The sequence below is a fragment of the Perca fluviatilis genome, chromosome 11, assembly GCF_010015445.1.
Source record: "Perca fluviatilis chromosome 11, GENO_Pfluv_1.0, whole genome shotgun sequence".
Taxonomy (NCBI): domain Eukaryota; kingdom Metazoa; phylum Chordata; class Actinopteri; order Perciformes; family Percidae; genus Perca; species Perca fluviatilis.
Window position 1 is genome coordinate 33,582,514 of NC_053122.1, and position 19,247 is coordinate 33,601,760.

At 39.6% G+C, this 19,247-nt stretch overlaps 1 protein-coding gene across 4 annotated transcripts in view; it reads left to right on the plus strand.

The window, feature by feature from the left end:
- Positions 1–18,938, plus strand: part of hfm1 (helicase for meiosis 1) — a 27,288-nt gene extending 8,350 nt beyond the window's left edge. Inside the window, exons 5-40 of one of the 4 annotated variants that reach the window (XM_039816900.1) lie at positions 895–1,217; positions 1,680–1,721; positions 1,851–1,921; positions 2,009–2,141; positions 2,465–2,616; positions 2,760–2,837; positions 3,608–3,763; positions 5,102–5,302; positions 5,439–5,527; positions 5,631–5,674; positions 6,433–6,534; positions 7,482–7,627; positions 7,920–8,014; positions 8,154–8,287; positions 8,402–8,449; positions 8,656–8,736; positions 8,911–9,002; positions 9,168–9,274; positions 9,395–9,442; positions 9,595–9,692; positions 9,773–9,907; positions 10,098–10,183; positions 10,418–10,501; positions 10,661–10,818; positions 10,924–11,027; positions 12,653–12,832; positions 12,937–13,002; positions 13,119–13,243; positions 14,095–14,180; positions 14,340–14,449; positions 14,554–14,637; positions 16,423–16,713; positions 16,854–16,935; positions 17,050–17,113; positions 18,456–18,610; positions 18,735–18,938. In XM_039816900.1, coding sequence (XP_039672834.1) covers positions 895–1,217; positions 1,680–1,721; positions 1,851–1,921; positions 2,009–2,141; positions 2,465–2,616; positions 2,760–2,837; positions 3,608–3,763; positions 5,102–5,302; positions 5,439–5,527; positions 5,631–5,674; positions 6,433–6,534; positions 7,482–7,627; positions 7,920–8,014; positions 8,154–8,287; positions 8,402–8,449; positions 8,656–8,736; positions 8,911–9,002; positions 9,168–9,274; positions 9,395–9,442; positions 9,595–9,692; positions 9,773–9,907; positions 10,098–10,183; positions 10,418–10,501; positions 10,661–10,818; positions 10,924–11,027; positions 12,653–12,832; positions 12,937–13,002; positions 13,119–13,243; positions 14,095–14,180; positions 14,340–14,449; positions 14,554–14,637; positions 16,423–16,713; positions 16,854–16,935; positions 17,050–17,113; positions 18,456–18,610; positions 18,735–18,789 — 4,105 coding nt within the window. In that variant the 3' untranslated portion in view covers positions 18,790–18,938. Of the gene's footprint in view, positions 1–894; positions 1,218–1,679; positions 1,722–1,850; positions 1,922–2,008; positions 2,142–2,464; positions 2,617–2,759; positions 2,838–3,607; positions 3,764–5,101; positions 5,303–5,438; positions 5,528–5,630; positions 5,675–6,432; positions 6,535–7,481; positions 7,628–7,919; positions 8,015–8,153; positions 8,288–8,401; positions 8,450–8,655; positions 8,737–8,910; positions 9,003–9,167; positions 9,275–9,394; positions 9,443–9,594; positions 9,693–9,772; positions 9,908–10,097; positions 10,184–10,417; positions 10,502–10,660; positions 10,819–10,923; positions 11,028–12,652; positions 12,833–12,936; positions 13,003–13,118; positions 13,244–14,094; positions 14,181–14,339; positions 14,450–14,553; positions 14,638–16,422; positions 16,714–16,853; positions 16,936–17,049; positions 17,115–18,455; positions 18,611–18,734 lie in introns of all 4 variants that reach the window. The other 3 variants (XM_039816901.1, XM_039816902.1, XM_039816903.1) reach the window with 3 other exon arrangements.
- Positions 18,939–19,247: the final 309 nt, after the last annotated feature.

A 19,247-nucleotide genomic window follows, 5' to 3' on the forward strand; every position in this document is an offset into this window, starting at 1 on the left:
ATATCGCAATCAACTCTCTCGCAGCCGCGCAGTTCAAAGTACGTATCACAGCTACGGTAGCCTTCACGCTTTAAAAAGCCGGTGTCTTGCTCTTTTCAATATCCTTTTTCTGGGTGAAGAAGAAGACTCTTGTTCCTGAAATTTGGATTTTGAATACGTGTGGTCCTCCATGTTTCCTTCTTCAAACTTGCCAGCTGGGAAGCTACGATACCCATTAGCAGCACCTATGAGTTTATCGTGTGACAGCGAAAACGCGAAAGGCGGAGCAGTATGTCCCTTACCGGCTAACGTATGTCAAGATGGCGCATGAATATGGAGCGTCTACCCCAGTTTATACGAATGCAAATGTAAAATTTCAAGCCAAAAGGAATACTTGGAATTGATGGTGGTGGTAAATATTCATAAAAAAGACAAGTTTGTCAACGGGCAAAACAGATTTTGATAATGAACAACTAAACATGTTACACACTGGACCTTTAAGGTAAAGCTGTGACGTTAGTATGATTTGAAAGCTTTGTAATAATAATAACTGGCAAAGATTGATATGTGGCCTTGAGCCTTGTCTCTTCTTGGAGGCAGATGCAGAACATAATTAAAAAAATGCTTAGATTAGCAGGATTGATGTTTTGCACAATATGAAAGCATGTTTCTAGTTTTTCGCTGTCCAAAAATGTAATTAGTAGTGCTGACGCACTCTTTAATCCCTCAAATTGTTGAAATCCATGACATGCTTAGTTAAGATAGAACTACAGTACATTACGAAGAAAAGATGCTCAACCATCCCCCATAGGCTGCTTCTTCACATAAGCCTCCAAGCTTGCAGCAGCAGCAATATTTTTTCTCTATCAATTCTTTATTCTCTCCGTATCCTCCAATCCCTCCCTCCCACAACAGCTTGTTCAAGGTTCAGGTGTTGAACAGTGGAGGTGACTTGTCAAACACAGATGACCTCAGAAGCAGCAGCAGCAGCAGCCAGACAACATCCAGACCTCAAACTTTTCTCAGTCCGGTTACCATGGCGACAGGGCCTCCTCCTCTTCAGCCGCCACGGGCGACAGTTAGCCAGGCAGCTCCTCCTTTCTCCCCCTTCCCACCCCCTCCTCTGGGCTCATCTGCAGCGAGTGGCCGACCCCCGCAGAAGGCGGCACATGCTGAGATGCAGGGCACAAAGAGAGCCTTCGTTCCGCCCATGACGCCGCAGCCGCTTCACATACAAGGTGCTGCACTGCATTGACACAGACACAGACAGGCCCTGTGCTCATAGTCTACGACTGGTCCACCAAATAACACTCATAAAGCTTCTGTAAAGTGGCGCAGCTAATGAGCATGCCCACGTCTAGTCGTGGCAGCAGCTGCCACATTGCGTTTGGGTGTGATGAGGTTAAATGAGGTGAGCTCCCCTCATTGACCGCTTCATTGCAATGCAGCATGCTGGTCACTAGGTGGTGGATTGTAAAACAGTAGAAGCTGTAGATAGTGACAGTCCAAACCTTTGTAACCACATACTTCCGTCATTTCTGCAGTTTTACTACATATTTCACTACAAAATGAAATCCCTTGCTTTTACACCCTTCAAAAATGTTAAACATTTCATATCAACATCAAGTTTGAATGAGTGGAATCAGTGAAAGTTTGACTGAAAATGAAATTATCTTACATTTTGATTGTGCACATTTTAGGATCCTCTGGGTCTGGAGTTTTGCGACCAGTTTCTGAAATCCGTATCCTTTCTGTTGTTGTGTAGGTCAACACCATTTGAAATCATTAGACCGTGTTTGAACAGGGCTAGAATGCTTGGAATTAAATTACACAAGTAATGTGATTTGATTTCCTAAACCATGCTAACACAGCAGCAAAGTTCAGATCCATCTTCAAGGACTTCCCCTTTTTCAACTACGTTCAGTCCAAAGCACTTGATGATGTAAGCATTATTAGTAAACCTTTTATAATTATGAATTATTATTATACAATATACAAGATAGTTTGTATTTGTTTGGTTTGTTAACAGGTTCTTTACACGGGTAAGAACTTTGTGGCATGTGCTCCTACTGGGTCTGGTAAAACAGTGCTGTTTGAGCTGGCCATCATTCGTCTGTTGATGGAGACCCCAGAGCCCTGGAGAGACGTCAAAGCTGTCTACAGTGAGCATAATATTATGTAGACCCTGTTAATACATTTAAAAAAGCTCCAGCCTGAATAGAGTGGGCCTAGAGTAATTCTTTATATTCACAAAATATATATATATCATTTAATCTAAAAAGCTGTATTTTCCAGTCTCAGTATTGGGGGGAATTATTCCTACACAGAAAGTTTAGAAGAATTCCTGAAACTTGCACTTTTTATTTTCTCAACTGGCAAGATTACTGTATCAATTCAAGCGTGCTTTTAATTTTTGATTCAGTTATACATTTAGGGTGTTTCTGAGATGCAAAGAGCTGTCTTTTCTTCTGTTTGTTCTTGCCAGTGGCCCCTATCAAAGCTCTCTGCAGTCAATGCTTTGAGAGCTGGAAGAAGAAGTTTGGTCCCCTGGGGCTGAACTGTAAGGAGCTGACAGGCGACACAGAGATTGATGACTTCTTTGAGATTCAGGACTCCCACATCATCCTGACCACGCCTGTGTGTGACACCATACTGCGTCTTAATTAAACACATGCGACCAAAATTAAGGAAGAGGAAAGACGAGAATCAAAAATAAAATTGTGATCTGAAGTTTCACTTGAATACGCAATGTTGTATGTATTTACTTTTTTTTTTTACAGGAAAAATGGGACAGCATGACCAGAAAATGGAAGGACAACTGTCTGCTGCAGCTAGTCAGGCTCTTTCTTATCGATGAGGTCAGATATTTTGATTTTCAATCCACACAGCATTCCAGGATAGGAGAAAAACATGCTCTGGTTTGTTGGCATTACTTTAAACCAATCACAATCGTCTTGGCCGGTGCTAAGTTCCGGACGGAGCCACGGTGCCTCAGCAAAACAGCCTCGGGAAAGAACTTGTGTACGTTCAAAGGCTGTTTTAGTCGTGCAACAGAAAACTCAGATTGGACAGATAAACTAGCTAGATGTATGGATTTACCCTGCAGAGATCTGAGGGTCGCTGATTACCCGATGAACTGCAGGTTTGGTAAATAAGACTGAATAAAATAATAAACTGAAGTATCACAGCGTGCTCTTTCTGTGGGTTGGCCATGGTGCTGATAACGCTACGTTCGCAAATGTACGTACATCTGGCCCTTAGTGTCTTATAATCTGCCTGCATGGTGGTAGATGCTCACTGTGTCAGAAAATGAAATGTCTACAATGTGTTTTATTATGCCACACTGTGTGATGGCACATCGTTTGCCTCTGCCCTGAGCACTTAATTTCACTTGAGGTTACCCATTAAAAATTATAGCACATCATGTTCTGGGCCTATTATGAGAGTGTATACAGCCTGTTTATGTAGTTCTTCCTGACTGAGATGCACCTCCTCATGTTAATAATGGAATACAGTGATGCACATAGGACAGCTTAATTTAATTTTACCTACATACCAACCTCTCTGCTGTGCCTTTAAGATGTTTCTAATCAAATAATCTGTAAAATGACACATTTTGTTCTCCCAGGTGCATGTGGTGAAGGATGCGACCCGTGGTGCCACGCTGGAAGTTGTGGTGAGCAGGATGAAGGCCGTACATGCCTACAGAACAGCACAGAATCCAGACACAGGCCTCTCTATGAGGTTTGTGGCTGTATCAGCCACCATACCCAACCCCTCTGATGTAAGTGGCGTGGCAGACATTTGTTTATGACACAAGAATTCCAAATGCAGTGTGAGCAAATTCATCAAAAATATTCATAGATAAATTGGTTAATTGGAGTACTTATGTGTATGTGTTATGTGATTAAGTAAGAAAAATGCATGAAAATAGCAGCAAAGTAAGAATGACACTTCACTGAGTCACTGCACTTTAATGCACAGACACAGTTCTGTGTTTGTACTGTATCTCCAGTGTAGGGATGGGCGATATGGCCTAAAATCCATATTGCGATATACATTGCAGCCTCTTGCGATAACGATATATATCGCGATATATAAATTATAATAGAACCATTTCAGACCAGGTTACATAGACCCTAAGGAAAACCAAGCTGCTAAATGTATTTTTTTTTTTAAAGAAAGAAACGTATGTTGTTTTGAGAACATTTATTGTTCAAAACTGTAATTATACAACATAATATTGCAGATAAATAAAATTCACGTACACTAGTTGCAAAAACTTTGACAAAGAAGTATTGGGTGTCTTCTCTTTAGTGCAAACCATTCTAAAAGGCACTACACTTAGTTAGTTGAAATCCTTGGTTCTTAAATGCCACCCAAGATGCAGAGAACAGGAAAAACTGGTGTCTGTTTAGTTAAGGAACAGACACTGTACTGAAATTACTTTCAGTATTAGGCAAAAATGCACAGATACTTTAAATAAAAACATATTTCAAACAGTTTCTTACCTGCAGCCTAATGTAATGCATTTGAGCACGTACACACACACGGCGAGAGTCGGGACTTTTCCTGGTGGGCCGGTCTGATAATACTTATACATTGCAAGTTGTTAGCAACACCATCCAGCGGCCTGGCGCCCCTGCCTGCTTGTCAAACTGTGCAGCCTCTGCTCAACCCGTACGTCGGGGGCGGTAAACTTCCCGGTACATTTTTTGGTCCCACTCCGCCGCTGCACACACACACACACACACACATGCACACACACTTGTTGTAGCAGTTTAAATCCAAACCAAGTCCAAATAATGGATGTTGCACCGGTCTTTTTCACCATCTCCTTGTTTCGCTTTCAGCCATGTTTACTCAAGATGACGATGACACATTGTAGTTCTTATATACTGTCTATGGTTGCAGCCGTTTATACACTGTCTATGGTTGCAGCTCGTGGCTCTAAACTTCACGGGTAGATTGCGTCATCAACATGAATTATCGCAATATAATTACAAACTATCGTAGGCCAATTTTGTATGGTTTATATTGCATATCCTCTCTATCGCCCATCCCTACTCCAGTGTAAATCAGTAATCAGAGCATTGTTTTGTCTGCTACGTTATGTTATTAGATAGCAGACTGGCTGTCTAACGAGAGTGGTCCAGCTACATATCTGGACTTTGACGAGAGCCACCGTCCAGTGAAGCTGAGGAAGGTGGTGCTGGGATTCCCCTGCAGCCCGAACCAAACAGAGTTCAAGTTTGACCTGTCTCTCAACTACAAGATGGCCAACATCATACAAACGTACTCTGACCAGAAGCCTGCATTAGTGGTGGGTATGGAAATTAAGACAAACTTCTTCTTTTTTTCTTCCGGCATTAAACAAGCTTGTAAGGTTATTAAGAGTTAATCAGGATGGTGGGATTAGATTTCTTCACGACCTATAGAGTAATTATGTTATTCTGTAGTTTTGCTCTACAAGGAAAGGAGTCCAGCAGTCCGCTGCAGTTCTGGCCAAGGATGCTCGGTTCATTTTGAGCATCGAGCACAAGCAAAGGTATTGTTCTTACTTATCCATAACGTCTTCAGTCATCAACACATTTAGTTCAGTTTAGTAAAAAGTTTGAGTCTGACTTTTTGTGACTTTGTAATATGTTAAGGCTGATGAAATATGCAGGCGCTATTCTGGATTCAAAACTGAGAGGTAAGTACCCTTTTTAAACATGAATGTCAAGATCCACCAGATGCAGACTTTAAGTCCAGACCATAGACTGTCAAAAATATTGGACATAGCATCTGTGATGTCACCCATTGGTGTGTGTACTGTTTTAAAGCCTTGAGTTTAGCGATACAGGCGTCGCCATCTTGGTTTTTTGCAACCGGATACGGCCAAGCCAGTGGTGGTTTGTTTTGTTTATGGTCCCAACCAAAATGTCCCAATTAACTTTGAGTGAAAGTTTTGTGTGAAGTGAAAACACACAGTGAGAGGGTCAAAGTTCAGGATGAAAACACAGACAGCATCCAAAAACAACTTCAGGTCTATTTTAATGTACACAGTGTCATGGTTAGCATTGCTAAGCCTCTGTCGTGATTGACAGGTCGGCGTGTAGCCACGCCCTCAAAGCCTCCCTGCTTTATCGTCTTTTTAAAAATAAATGGGACCATAATTTACAAAGTGAACATCATGCTGTGTTGAAGAAGACATAAAAATAGCAAGTGAGAAGTAGGGCCATTTTCCCATAGACTTCTTTTTGCAACCAGTGGAGTCGCCCACTGCTGGAAATTAGATAAAATGCAGGTTTAAGGCACTTGCGCATTGACTTCACTTTGCAGGCCCGAAGCTTCGTTAATTATTTTTACAGTCTATGGTCCAGAACCAGTAAAAAAAAGTACATGTTCAATTGATTATGGCTCTAAATTATCAACTGTATAACATTATTTGGTGTTATGTTTGTGGTCTAGATCTGGTGATGTTAGGAGTTGGTTACCACCATGCAGGAGTTGACTTGTCTGATAGGAAGTTGATAGAAGAGGCCTTCACTATGGGAGACCTGCCTGTCCTCTGTGAGATTCTCACTAGTACAGTTTTATCCTGTGCTGTAAATAGATATGTGATTAGTGTGCAACATGATCATCAGACATAAACAGGAAATACAAGTTTCACAGGTATCACAACAACTGAGTCGTACAGAACTTCACCCATATCGTGTTGAAACATTGCAAGGCTTCAGCCCAAGCTTGTAACTATAGGGGTGTGTCAAAAAAGCATGCCCATGCCTGTTCAATAGAAATATAAATTGCAGAGAGTATGACTTACTACACTGACATGACCTCTACTAGGATGTTTTTAAACCAATAGCAATATACAATAGTTTCCTACTCATATTACAGTTCTCATATTATGCTTTTTGGCTTCTTCCCCTTTCTTTTATTGTGTTATATATCTTTTTTGTGTACGTTATAGGTTTACAAAGTGAAAAAGCCCAAAGTCCACCCCAAAGGGACTTACCATCTCCAACAGAAAACACTGTTCACAAACTGAACCGAAGTGCGATGCCTCACTCTGTAGCTAAAACAGAGAGCTCAACACACAGGGTGAAAAGAGGAGCTGCAGCAATGTGCAGTACAACAAAAATATGGTGTTTTCTGAAAATTAAACCATGTAAACCTATTCTGGTACAACCTTTAAATACAATTATGAACCTGAAAATGAGCATAATATGAGCACTTTAAATGATATGCACAAGTTTTAGGAATCTTATAGGTAACACAAAAGAATAATTAAAATATGGATTTGGCATTTCCATATAGCAATAAAGATAATCCACTGATACTGGTTCTATGACGACTAATTTGTGCTTCTCTAAACAATAGCAAATAAGAAAATTTGCCACACTATAGAGCAAAACAATTAAAAAGTTTTAGCGTTTGCCGGTACAGTTTGAAATCATGTTTTCATTGTATTTCATGGGCATTCATTTGTGCTTGTGGTCTGATTTTCAATACCCTAGTTACCACCAGGACTCTGGCCATGGGGGTGAACCTGCCAGCTCATCTGGTGGTGATCAAGTCTACCATGCAGTATGTGTCAGGCTCCTGTGAGGAGTACAGCGAGGCTGACTTGCTGCAGATGATAGGCCGAGCCGGAAGACCACAAGTAATGGCAGAATAACAATGGAATACTTAAAAAAAAAAAAAAGGTTTACCTCAGAGGAGGAAAGGGATGCTGCACCATCACAAAACCGCAAAACAGATTTGTGCACTTGCTTCATTGGCGCTGTAACATCTTAACACAAGGTGCCTTTCTTTACAGTGATTTAAAAGTGCTCCGTTACTTTAGAGGTGTCTGAAGCTGTTATGGACGTAGCGTATGTTTAAATACAGTAAATGGAGTTAGAAAGATAGCTTTGCACAACCGAAATACCAACTTTTGTATTTTCTGCCTCTAGTTTGACACATCAGCGACTGCAGTGATCATGACCAAGTTTCAAACCAAAGACAAGTACATGAATCTTATGAATGGGGCGGAAATCATTGAGAGCAGGTATTACATACAGCTCGGTCACTTGATATTTTTTTTTTTTCTCTCTCTCTCTTAGCCTGTCTTTCTCTGACTCTTGCTCTCTCATCGGAGAGAGATTATACAGTAGTACATGAGGTAACCGTATACTTCCTTTCCCCAGCTTACACAGTCACCTGGTGGAGCACCTGAATGCTGAGATTGTTCTCCAAACCATCAGTGATGTGAACATGGCTCTGGACTGGATACGCTCCACCCTCCTCTACATCAGAGCCCTCAAGAACCCCACACACTATGGTCAGAGCTCAAAACACAAACACACAGAAAATGGTATTAGAATTAGTGCCCAGCTTCTCTGTCATGACTGTATACAAAGCCAGTAAGTGCAGTGTGTCTCGACTCCAATTTCAGGTTTCTCTGCCAACTTAGACAGATATGGAATCGAAGCAAAATTGCAAGGTGGGCCACAACTGTTTGTTCTCTATTTGAAGTGACTAAGGTAGCATGCTGCTATTAGGAAGATACTGTATTGAAGCATTTGAAACACTACACTGAAGCCACTTATCATCCAAGCTGTTTTTCTGTCTTCACTCTGGCTTATTGTAGTAATTGTGCACATTACTAACACTATTGTAGTTTAAGGTGATTGCTGTTTCTCCTCCTAGAACTGTGTCTGAAGAACCTCAACTCTCTGTCCTCCATTGGTCTGATCGACATGGATGAGGATATCAACATCAAACCAACAGGTCGAGAGGAAATTGGTTTAAATGGCAATATTGGCAAAATGCTCAATGTGCTCCTACTAAGTTTCCTCTTAATTTCTTATGTTCAGTGGTGTGGATGGCATCTGCACCAATATCTACACTTCTTTTTTAACCGAGCCATGAAACTGTTAAGTTGTTTGTTTTTGTTCCTCGCAGAGGGCGGCAGGTTGATGGCTAGGTTCTGTGTAGCCTTTGACACCATGAAACAGTTCAGCAAAGTGGCTGGCACTGAGAACTTGTCTGACCTGGTAGGTTTCCTCATAAGACTACACAGCAATGTATTTGATTCAAAAGCAAATATTGTGACATTTGTGTTATTTGTGTTGTGTTTGTTCTGCAAAAGAAAATTATTTAAAATATGACTGCAGTAAGGCATTGCAAAGAGTGAAAATCAAAAGTGTCTGTATGTACAGATCGAGTTAATTTCGAAGAGCAGAGAGTTCAGCGACATTCAGTTGAGAGTGAACGAGAAGAGGCCCCTGAACACCTTGAACAGGGACAAGAACAGGACCACCATCAGGTCAGACACATTTATAGGATTAACAATTGCATATACAGGATCATAATCCCTGTTTTTAAATGCATTATAGTGGAAGTAGACACACTCCATGCTAAATTAGATATATATGTATTTTTACAGGTTTCCCATTGAGGGAAAGATCAAAACCAGTGAGATGAAAGTGAACTGGTAGGTTTATTCATTCAGTGCTTTCTCTGTGGAAAAGCAGTGTTTAATAAAAAATGGATGCAGGTTTATGAATTTCTATTGCAGAATATATATTATAGGTTTCTTATGGACTAACCACTATAGATATTATGTGTTTATTGCTTTGTCTGCAGCTTGATTCAGGCTCAGTTGGGTACCATCCCAATTCAAGAGTTTGGACTTACACAGGACACAGGAAGGATCTTCAAGAATGGGATGCGGATCAGCAAATGTATGTTGGATAAATCAGGCATAGCAAATAAACAATATGTCTTTTTTTATTAATGCACTTTGATTATATTTCCCAATTAGGCCTGTCAGAGTTTCTGAGTCACCGATCCAAGACTGGATTCTCTGCTGTGCTCAACTCCCTGATCCTGGCGAAGTGCTTCAGAGCCAGGCTTTGGGAAAACTCGTCCTATGTTTCCAAACAGCTGGAGAAGATAGGTGGATACACATAGCATAGTCTAGCATCTGTTATCTAAGCAATGTAAATACAGGATTAAAATGAGGGAAAATCACCATGCTAGCTGCTGCATGATGAATGAATCCACAAACCAAACACTCTTTCTATTAGATGTACATGCCGTTCCAAACCAAATATTAATATTTGCTGATAATACACTGCGTGTTTCAGGTCAGAGCCTGTCAACTGCAATGGTGAACGCTGGACTCACCACTTTCAGCAAAATAGAGAAAACCCACGCCAGAGAGCTTGAGCTGGTCAGTCTGTAATATTAAAAAAATAATAATAATCCAAAGCATTTGATTTAACAATTGCTTGAGCTGGATCAGTGACACTTTAACTGTGATCATCATATGTCACAGCTAATGCTAAGCAAAATCTTGGTAATACCTTTAATTGTTGCACAAAACAAATATATTTTCAATTCATTATTGTATAAAGTACTTGGATGTGATCTTTCTTTTTAACTTTTAGTTATTCTATCTATTCAGATTCTCAACAGACATCCACCATTTGGCAACCAAATTAGAGAATCTGTCATACACCTCCCGACGTATGAAGTTACTTTGGAGCAGGTAAAGGACGTTTTATTATCAAAGGGACAAGTACGTTAGATAACAACATTAAGCTTTTCCCTTTTTGTTGGTCAGACTTTTGAGCTATTATTGCAAGTGAGGTTGCATTGGAAAGCTCTGGTATGGGTTGTCTTTAAGGGTTGTATCTGTATTTCGCAGCTCCCAAGGTATAGCTCTGCTACGGCGGAGATTGTGGTGAAGGTGAACCTTAAAAACCAAGCACAGCTGTTGTCCAGGAGAACAGCTCCAGACCACCACTACGTCTCTCTGATTATCGGGAACTCTGACAACACTGTGGTCTTCCTACAGAAACTCACGTGAAAGAAAAAAAAAATCAGAACACCTTTTACCATGATGTAGAAAAAGACAGAATAGTGTATTGATTTCCAGCTGACAATTTCTTGTTTTTTTTTCTTTTCAAGGGACTCTGTGCTGTTGAAGTGTGGCAGCTGGTCGAAGAAGATTGAGGTGGCACAGGCCTCAAAAGGAGAGGAGATCAGTGTCAATCTCATCAGCTCACAATATGGTACACCATGGAAATACCTTTGCATTAACATAGAAATATACGCAATATGCATCACCTCTATTATAGAGGGGAATAACAGTTTGTTGTGTTGTTTAGTACAATATTCTTTATTTATGAATTGAACAATTCACCATGCTTTCCAGGGCTCTAGAGTGCGACCAAAATTTGTAAGGGTGCGACTAAGATTTTTCCTAGGTTGCACCGGTGCACCTAACGTCCTTGCATCCGCTGCCTCTCCACGAACGAAGCGATGTCGTTTATATCGATATGGTTTAATGTTGCGTTACATGACTCATTCCTTCTGTAAAGCCGTGCCTGTGTTTGGATCTCTCCTCCGCGCAGCCCATTCATACGGCTCCCCTGCAACATGGAGAGACACAGTGCCGCCGGCCCAAACTACTTACATTTGTCTACAGTTTTAATTGTTATTAACACAGCTGTATATTGTTAAGTATGAGAGGGAAACCTGTATTGGTACCAGTGTTTCCGCTGGTAACTCTCTGTTATTGCGGCCGCCACGGCGAAAAACACATTAGAAGTTATTAAATGCAACTTCAGTTCGTTGAGTAATAGCGAAGCCTGCTGGATCATAGTTCATAAAAATGCAGCGCAGTGACGATACAGACATTTCATAGCCTACACAAGACGGGTGTAACGCCGCTAATGAGTCAGCCGTCACTCTCTGAGTAGCCTAGCATACGCTTCAGTCCATCCCCTGTCTTTCGGTCGTTCTTTTTTCTTTCTTTTTTTTTTTAAGATTTCGGCCTTTATTTTGATAGGAAAGCTGAAGACATGAAAGGGGGGGGGGGGTCCTCTTTCTTTTTTTATCTAATTAACAGTCTGTTATTGTTGTTGAAAACAAGTGAAGGAGCTTTCTCAGAGATATATATATATATATATATATATTTATTTATTTATTTTAGATAACTTTCTTTTACATGTGTTGCAGCTGTATATTTTTAAACTGGTAAAGGAAACCCTGTCTTTAGTATTTTATTTATTATTATAATCACAATCTGTTTTAATAAAAGAGCTTGTGAAAAGTGGCTTTGACTTAAAACTGAACATTTAGCCCACTTTGTAAAAAAGTACAGAGCTATATATCGTGTATCGAGGAAAAATTTGGGTGCACTTAAATTTTGTGCTGGTGCACCTAAATTAAAAAAGTTAGGCGCACCAGTGCAACCAAGGCAAAAAGTTAGTCTGGAGCCCTGCTTTCTGTTCAACTGTGTTGTACAATGCAGTGCTGTTATTGAGCTGCGATGTCTCTCATCTGGCAATTTGTTGTAAAGCACTGTTATTGTTATATTTATATCACAGAGAAACAAATGTGTCAAGCCAAATGAGGCAATTATTCAATCAATATTTTTTTAATATTTCAATGTTGTATTGCATTCCAAATGGAGAGATAATGTATTGTATTGAAAAGCTAATTGTGACCTAAATTTATCAAATCAAACCATAGATTGTTTTAAGTTGTTATTTTTCTATATATATATATATCTATATATATATATTTATCTTGTTTTTGCACATCGTGGCTACAGACATATGAACTGGACTTCCTATCATTGCTATGTAGGGAGTGCATTTACTGTACATTTTGGCCTTTTTCTCTCCTATAGTGGGCCTGGACATCCAACAGAAGTTCAATGTCTACTACTCTGGAGCCAGGAGGTATGGAACTGATAATCCACACAACAAAACGTATGATCCGACTGTACAGAGGCTGCAGACACTGAAACCACAGTCTACAGATCAGGATGCAACTCAGAGGGAGAATGCCACATCTGCTACAGACCAAGGCACTACTCTTTGGCTTTCTTGCTGATGATTTTGTTGATCCTAAAATATCAAATATTTGAGATGTTTTTTATTCTGTATTCAAATGTGACAACTTTACAATCAGATTCAGGCAATAAAAGACAGTGCAACCACTTCTGCAAGAATAAGGATCTCTGTGGCCATGACTGCTGTGAGTACAATTACTTTTCTTTCACTGTGTACGTGTCTATTTGTGCAGTTATGCACACCTGTACATTTACTTTGTGTGGCTGTTAAGATTGTAGAGGTCTTCTCTCCACCCCCAAGGTAAAGTAGGTGTAATTGTGGCACGGAAGAGGTCAGCAAATCCAGAATCCAGTTTCTTTTCCTATTTGAAAGACCTGAGAACCAGGTGTGACACACTCGCGCAGACTCCTGTCAAACGACTCAAGGTGAGGAAGAAAACATGATCGTCTAAGCCTGCGTTACACTCTTAATATTGCAGTCATCACACAACAGTTGTTGAATTATCTTTATTTTACCTAAGAAGGGACAATGCACATTAATTAACATTGCCACTCGAGTCCATGATGTAAATGTGCCAGATGTAGCTGTACAGGCTCATTTTCCATTATTGTTATGAATAAACACTATTCAAAGTTGTTTTTGGATTATGATATGATATAAACCTAAGGCTGTGCTATTTTAAACATCATCCAGGATAGAATACAAAGTGATTTTATGCAAGATTGTTTTTCTCAAAAGAAATCACTAAATGTTAAGTCTGCAGGAAAAGCTGTTGAGTCACTGCCAACTCACACCACTGGTTAGATAAGATTCAAAGAAATACAAACGAAGTGGTGAAGTTGAATAGTTGCAAATAAAAATAGAAATATACCAGCCACATGGAACACCACAAGTAAAGCTTATAGGAACAGCACAATATATGTAACAGAAATTCATGAATAGCTATTATACTGTATAGTATTAATATATGAGACTATTTAAATGTATGTGCATAACATATATACCAAAGAGACTAGGCATGTACATATGCACTTTAGAAAAGTTATTTCAATACAGTATGTGTGTTTCTATGCTTATTCTATCCAAAACTCCAAGTGAGATTATTGTTCTTTATGTATAAATGTGAAACTGCATGTGCATTTTTATACTACTCTACTAGATCAAATCTTTGTGAATAAGATAACTTTACTTTGACAAGCAATACAATTCTTATTTGCTTATAAGTCCATTATTTTGCTGTATTACTAAGCTGAATAAGTCTGCTTTATTTCCTCAGATGAAAATGAGCATGGAGGAGTCAGTGTCTGTCAGCATGCAGGACTTTGCTTACAAACCTAAAGAGAGGCTACCTACTGTTTCCTGGTATTACACTGACATGTTAGACTTTGATTCGCAAGTGCAAATATTAGAATAAGTCCCTTAACAATGACTGCAAATTAGATTTTGTGTGTGACAATAAAATAAAGGAAGTCTGATGGCATGTTGCTGAATTATATTACTGTCCTATTTTGTTTGATAAAGGTATGGAGGAAGTCAGTATGAAGGTTCAGTGAGACCTCGCTCTGAGACCGTGGATCTGACAGGAGAAGACAGCGTTCCAGACAAAGTTCCTCTGGCCGACGTTGACAGTGGTAAACAAGTTAAAGATGATGACTCTGAACTCAACACATTCCTCAACATTGCAGGGTTTAACAATCAAATTATGTGTGACTATTTTTCTGTCTCTCATACTAAGATTATGATGACTATGTGGAGGACGTGTACGGGATGATGGAGGAGCCTGTCCAAACACCTGGCGCGTCTCAGACTCACCCTCAAAGTATCGTGAAACAACTTAACTCAAACTCATTACGGGACAAAGCATGTTTTAGGACATTAACTACAAATCTCATATACTTTACAAACTGACAGTTATGTTTCAGTGCATACTGTATGGGTTTAAATCTCTAAGCCATTGTCAGCTCATTTAAGTACCGGTAAATCATCTTGTAATTTACAGCACAGTACAGTGCATTTGTAAGCTATATAAGAATAGTGTTAACATGGTTCATGAAAAAGGTAGTTCTTCGGCCACAGACTTGTAATTGTGGGGGCCTAAGCATTCATGAATGCACCAACAAAGAGAGAAACAATGTTAATTTGACACAAAACATAAATCAGTGCCTAAAAGAATAACCAAAAACAGGGTTTCTGCGGGGTCTTAAAAAGTCTAAAATTTCAATATCTAAACTTTAGGCCTAAAAAAAAGTTCTTAAATTCGCTGAGGCATTGTGTTCTAGGTCTTAAATTATTTTAAAAAGGTCTTAATTTTCCTACGTCCATGGCAACTCTTAAATGCTCTTTTTTATTATTCCGTGGTGTTGTAGTTCTTTCTTTCGCTAGTCCAAATATAATTTCGCTGTATTACGACTACAGATGAGACCAACATGCAACTAAGCCAATCAGCTTCCGTGTGATTGGCGCAAGTCTCTTTCGGATTGTACCACGGACATAAAACGGATTTTATTCTTTAGCTTTGGGGAAAGTGCAAGTTTAGCGATACTTGGCTTCAAAAACTGAATTTAGGGCTCAGTTGATGTTGTGATAACAGGTCTTAAAGCTGCAGTAGGTAAGATTGTGAAGAGCCAGGACTTTGCCAACAAATTTGAACATCGACAACTTCTCAGTCCCTCCCCCCTTTCTGCTGCAGCCCAAACCGTCTCCTAAGCCCCTCCCACACAACGGAGTTTGACAGAACTGCCGGCCAGCATGTCAGACAACATGTTCAATAACTAAACACCAACACAACGTTAACTTTACTCACCAACAGTAAAACGATGCTAACTAGCAGGCTACCGTTAGCCATTTCAGCATCATATCAGACCGACCACTGTGCTAACGTTACTATCATCCTCACCAACGTAGCTTTGTGGACTTTTGACTACTAATAACCAAGTGAAAGATAATTTATTCATGGTAATTATGTTACCTGTTGAGAGGAAATGTGGCTACATCTGCATCGTTCTTCAGATCTTCCTGCAGCCACGCCACCTCTGAAAAGCCACTCCATTATTCACGGAGTTTTGGAAAACTTTTCTGCAGCTCGTGCCCAGGGAGGGGGGAGGGGAGAACGCTATATATGTGTGTGCCTGAGCAGTGATTGACAGGCAGATAGACCACCCCTGTGGCCCTGATTGGAGAAAATTGACCGGGAGTGGTGGAATTTTGCCAATGGCACTACTGTAGTGGTGGCTGTAGGAGGTGCCAGAGGAGCTGTCTTTTTTTTTTTTTTTACATAATTCATGTAGTTCTACTGGAACATAGGGTCAGTTTCAGCAAATATGACAGAAAGTTAGTTTTATAAGACTTACCTACTGCATCTTTAAATTTCATTCATAATGGTCTTAAAAAGGTCAGTAATCCCAAAAAATACTGTATATCCAAAAAATATTTTAACCTTTAAATTATTCATTGTAGGAAATATATGTAAAGCCACTAATTATGGACTCTAAAACTCATCACTTTTTTTCAGATTGAATACAAGAAATCCCAAAGTGCAGTAACATTTGACTGTGTATATATCCTTTATTTTTTATTTTTTACTTCCTGTATTTATTTTCCTCAGTGTGGATGAACCCAGGAACCGGTGTTGGTGTGAGTCAGAACCGTAAGCCGCTTCTAAACCAGATCAATACAACCTCTTACTCAAAGAGGTCTACTGCGGGGTCAAACCAGGGCGCTCGCTATGAAAACACTTCATCCTCACAAATCCCAACTGTCAGCTTTGACCTGGGAAATGAATGGGACGACTGGGGCGACTTTGACGACGAGAACTTGGTGCACGCCAGCGAGATGTCATCGGCCTCATGTCCAACTAATGCTAAAGTCCAGCAGTCTGTTTACTACAACATGCCAGGTAGATTTTCATACATCTCTTTAAGAAGTCATTGTAACACACACACACACACATTCATCATCTTTATAGCCTACATACAGGCATGATTATGAGGGATTATGCCTTAGCCATTGTAATGATTTTTTTTGATTTTTGTGTAGGCTTTGCTGCTACATCTGCACCAGTACTCCTCGGTCACTCACAAGTCAAACCCTGTATAACCACTGCCAGAACACCACTGAGGTAAGCCAAGACAATTATGCACACATGTCCATTCTGCAAATACAGAACTGTCCATTGAAGGCTTTATATTGTAGTTAAGACAGTAAAAATATTAGTCATATTTTTGTGTTTTAGGTCGATGTCAGGACCCTCACTGACCCTCAGACCACAGAACAAAATCACACTAGACTGGAATAAAGGTGTGTGTGTGTGTGTGTGTGTGTGTGTGTGTGTGTGTGTGTGTGTGTGTGTGTGTGTGTGTGTGTGTGTGTGTGTGTGTGTGTGTGTGTGTGTGTGTGTGTGTGTGTGTGTGTGTGTGTGTAGACCGGCATGTGCTTCTTTTGCAGCTTTGCGGCAACATACACAGAGAATACTGTTGCTTACATTGTTATTCACGTAGACTTGTTTTTCATTCGTTTAACCCACTAAACTTCATACTACATACACAATGGAGCCTCTTGAACATCTTACTCCTTATATTGTTTTCACCAAATAATGTAATTAAAGTGATGGTTCGGAGTAATTTCACCCTAGGGTCCTTTGCACCATGATCTTGAGCCAAACACCCCCCCAGAAGCTTTTTTCACCTGGGTCTAACATTGGGAGCGCGTAGCGTAGCGTTATCAGCTGAATAGCTTGCGCAGAGGCTAATGGATCCGAAGTGTCTTTTAACATTACCCCACTAATAATGCCCGAAATGATACCAAACGTCTACAGTAGGTACAAATGTTAATGCACTCGATAAAACGATGGATTGTAAAATTTGTTGGTACACCAGAAGTTTATGTAAATAACACTTGCCTGCTGGCTTCTGCTCTCTGCTGCTGCTGCTGTTACTACCGGGCAGTAAGAGTGCTTAGGGACATCTACAAATTACAACAACGAAAAGAGATGCAACAACAATATGTATTAATTTAATGATTAAATAAGGTAATGTCTCCAAACTTACCTCAATTATTACTTGTCTCCTGCTAGTTATACTACAGCACTTACTTTAAAAAATAAGTTAAATTAAAAAATATTTTTGTTGCATCTCTTTTCGGTGTTGTAATTTGTAGATGTCCCTAAGCACTCGTCTTACAGCAGCAACAACAACAGCAGAGAGCAGAAGCCAGCAGGCAAGTGTTATTTACATAACCTTCTGGTGTACTTACAAACTTTACAATCCATCGTTTTATGAGTGCATAACCTATATGTACTAGTGTAGACCGTTGGTATCATTTCGGGCATTTTTAGTGGGGCAATGTTAGACCCAGGTGAAAAAAGCTTCTGGGGGGGTGTTTGGCTCGAGGTCATGGTGCAAAGGACCCTAGGGTGAAATTACTCTGAACCATCACTTTAAGTGATTTATCTCTCATCTGCATGGATACATTTACATGTAAACAAAAAACATGGCAGAAAGCAAAATTCACTATTAGTGTTGTTCTTTTGCTGATGGGTTTTTCTCTTTTTGGACCGGAATATTCTGTTAATATGTTAAAAGTTAAAAGGTTACTGACTCACTTGGCACGTTTTAAACTTGCCTCTCTCCCCTTTTTTTGCAGAGACCAAGCATATTCAGTGAAGAGATCACAGTAAATACACCCGAAAATCTCCCAAAGCAGACTGTGACCCACGTGACCACACTTCCAAGAGGTTTTGGTTTCTTCTCAACAATGAGCTTCCCATCCAACACCAGCTCATCTGTCAACAGAAGGTGGAGGAAAAGGCTTTTATTTTCACTTATAACAATGTTCTTCCCTAGCACATAATAAAAGTGGAATACACTTTTTTAACTGATAAACCCCTTCCCTCTTTTTTTTTACACACTGTATATTCAGCAGCAACTCCAAAGAAGAGGAAGCTTTCCTTGGGATATTTGATGGGATATTTTAGAAGTATTGCTTGTCTAACTGTGACATGAATATGTTGTTAACATAAAGTGTTTTCTTAATGTTTGTGTTCATATTTTGTTAACCAGTGAGCTTTACATGAAGAGTTATAGACTGTTTTGAAGTCATGTTATTGTATGTTTATATTGTAAATGAAACTATTTGTTCTAATGTAATTTATTTATTTATGTATTTATGTAATAAAGTCTGTTTATTGGATAATTTAGTGCAATCTGGGGAGTAAATCAGCATGAAGTATAATTAGAAGTAGCTTTGTTTGTGAAGTGTTTTAGGTATGTAAATAGATGAGGTCTGCCCTTGTTTGACTGAACAAATACATTTTTTTGTATCAATATAGTGCATATTTATAAGTAGGCATATGCTTGTATAACATAACTGTATCAGTATTGTGAGTAGTGCATCAAATGTGTTTAATCAATCCTTTGGTAAATAATTCTTTCA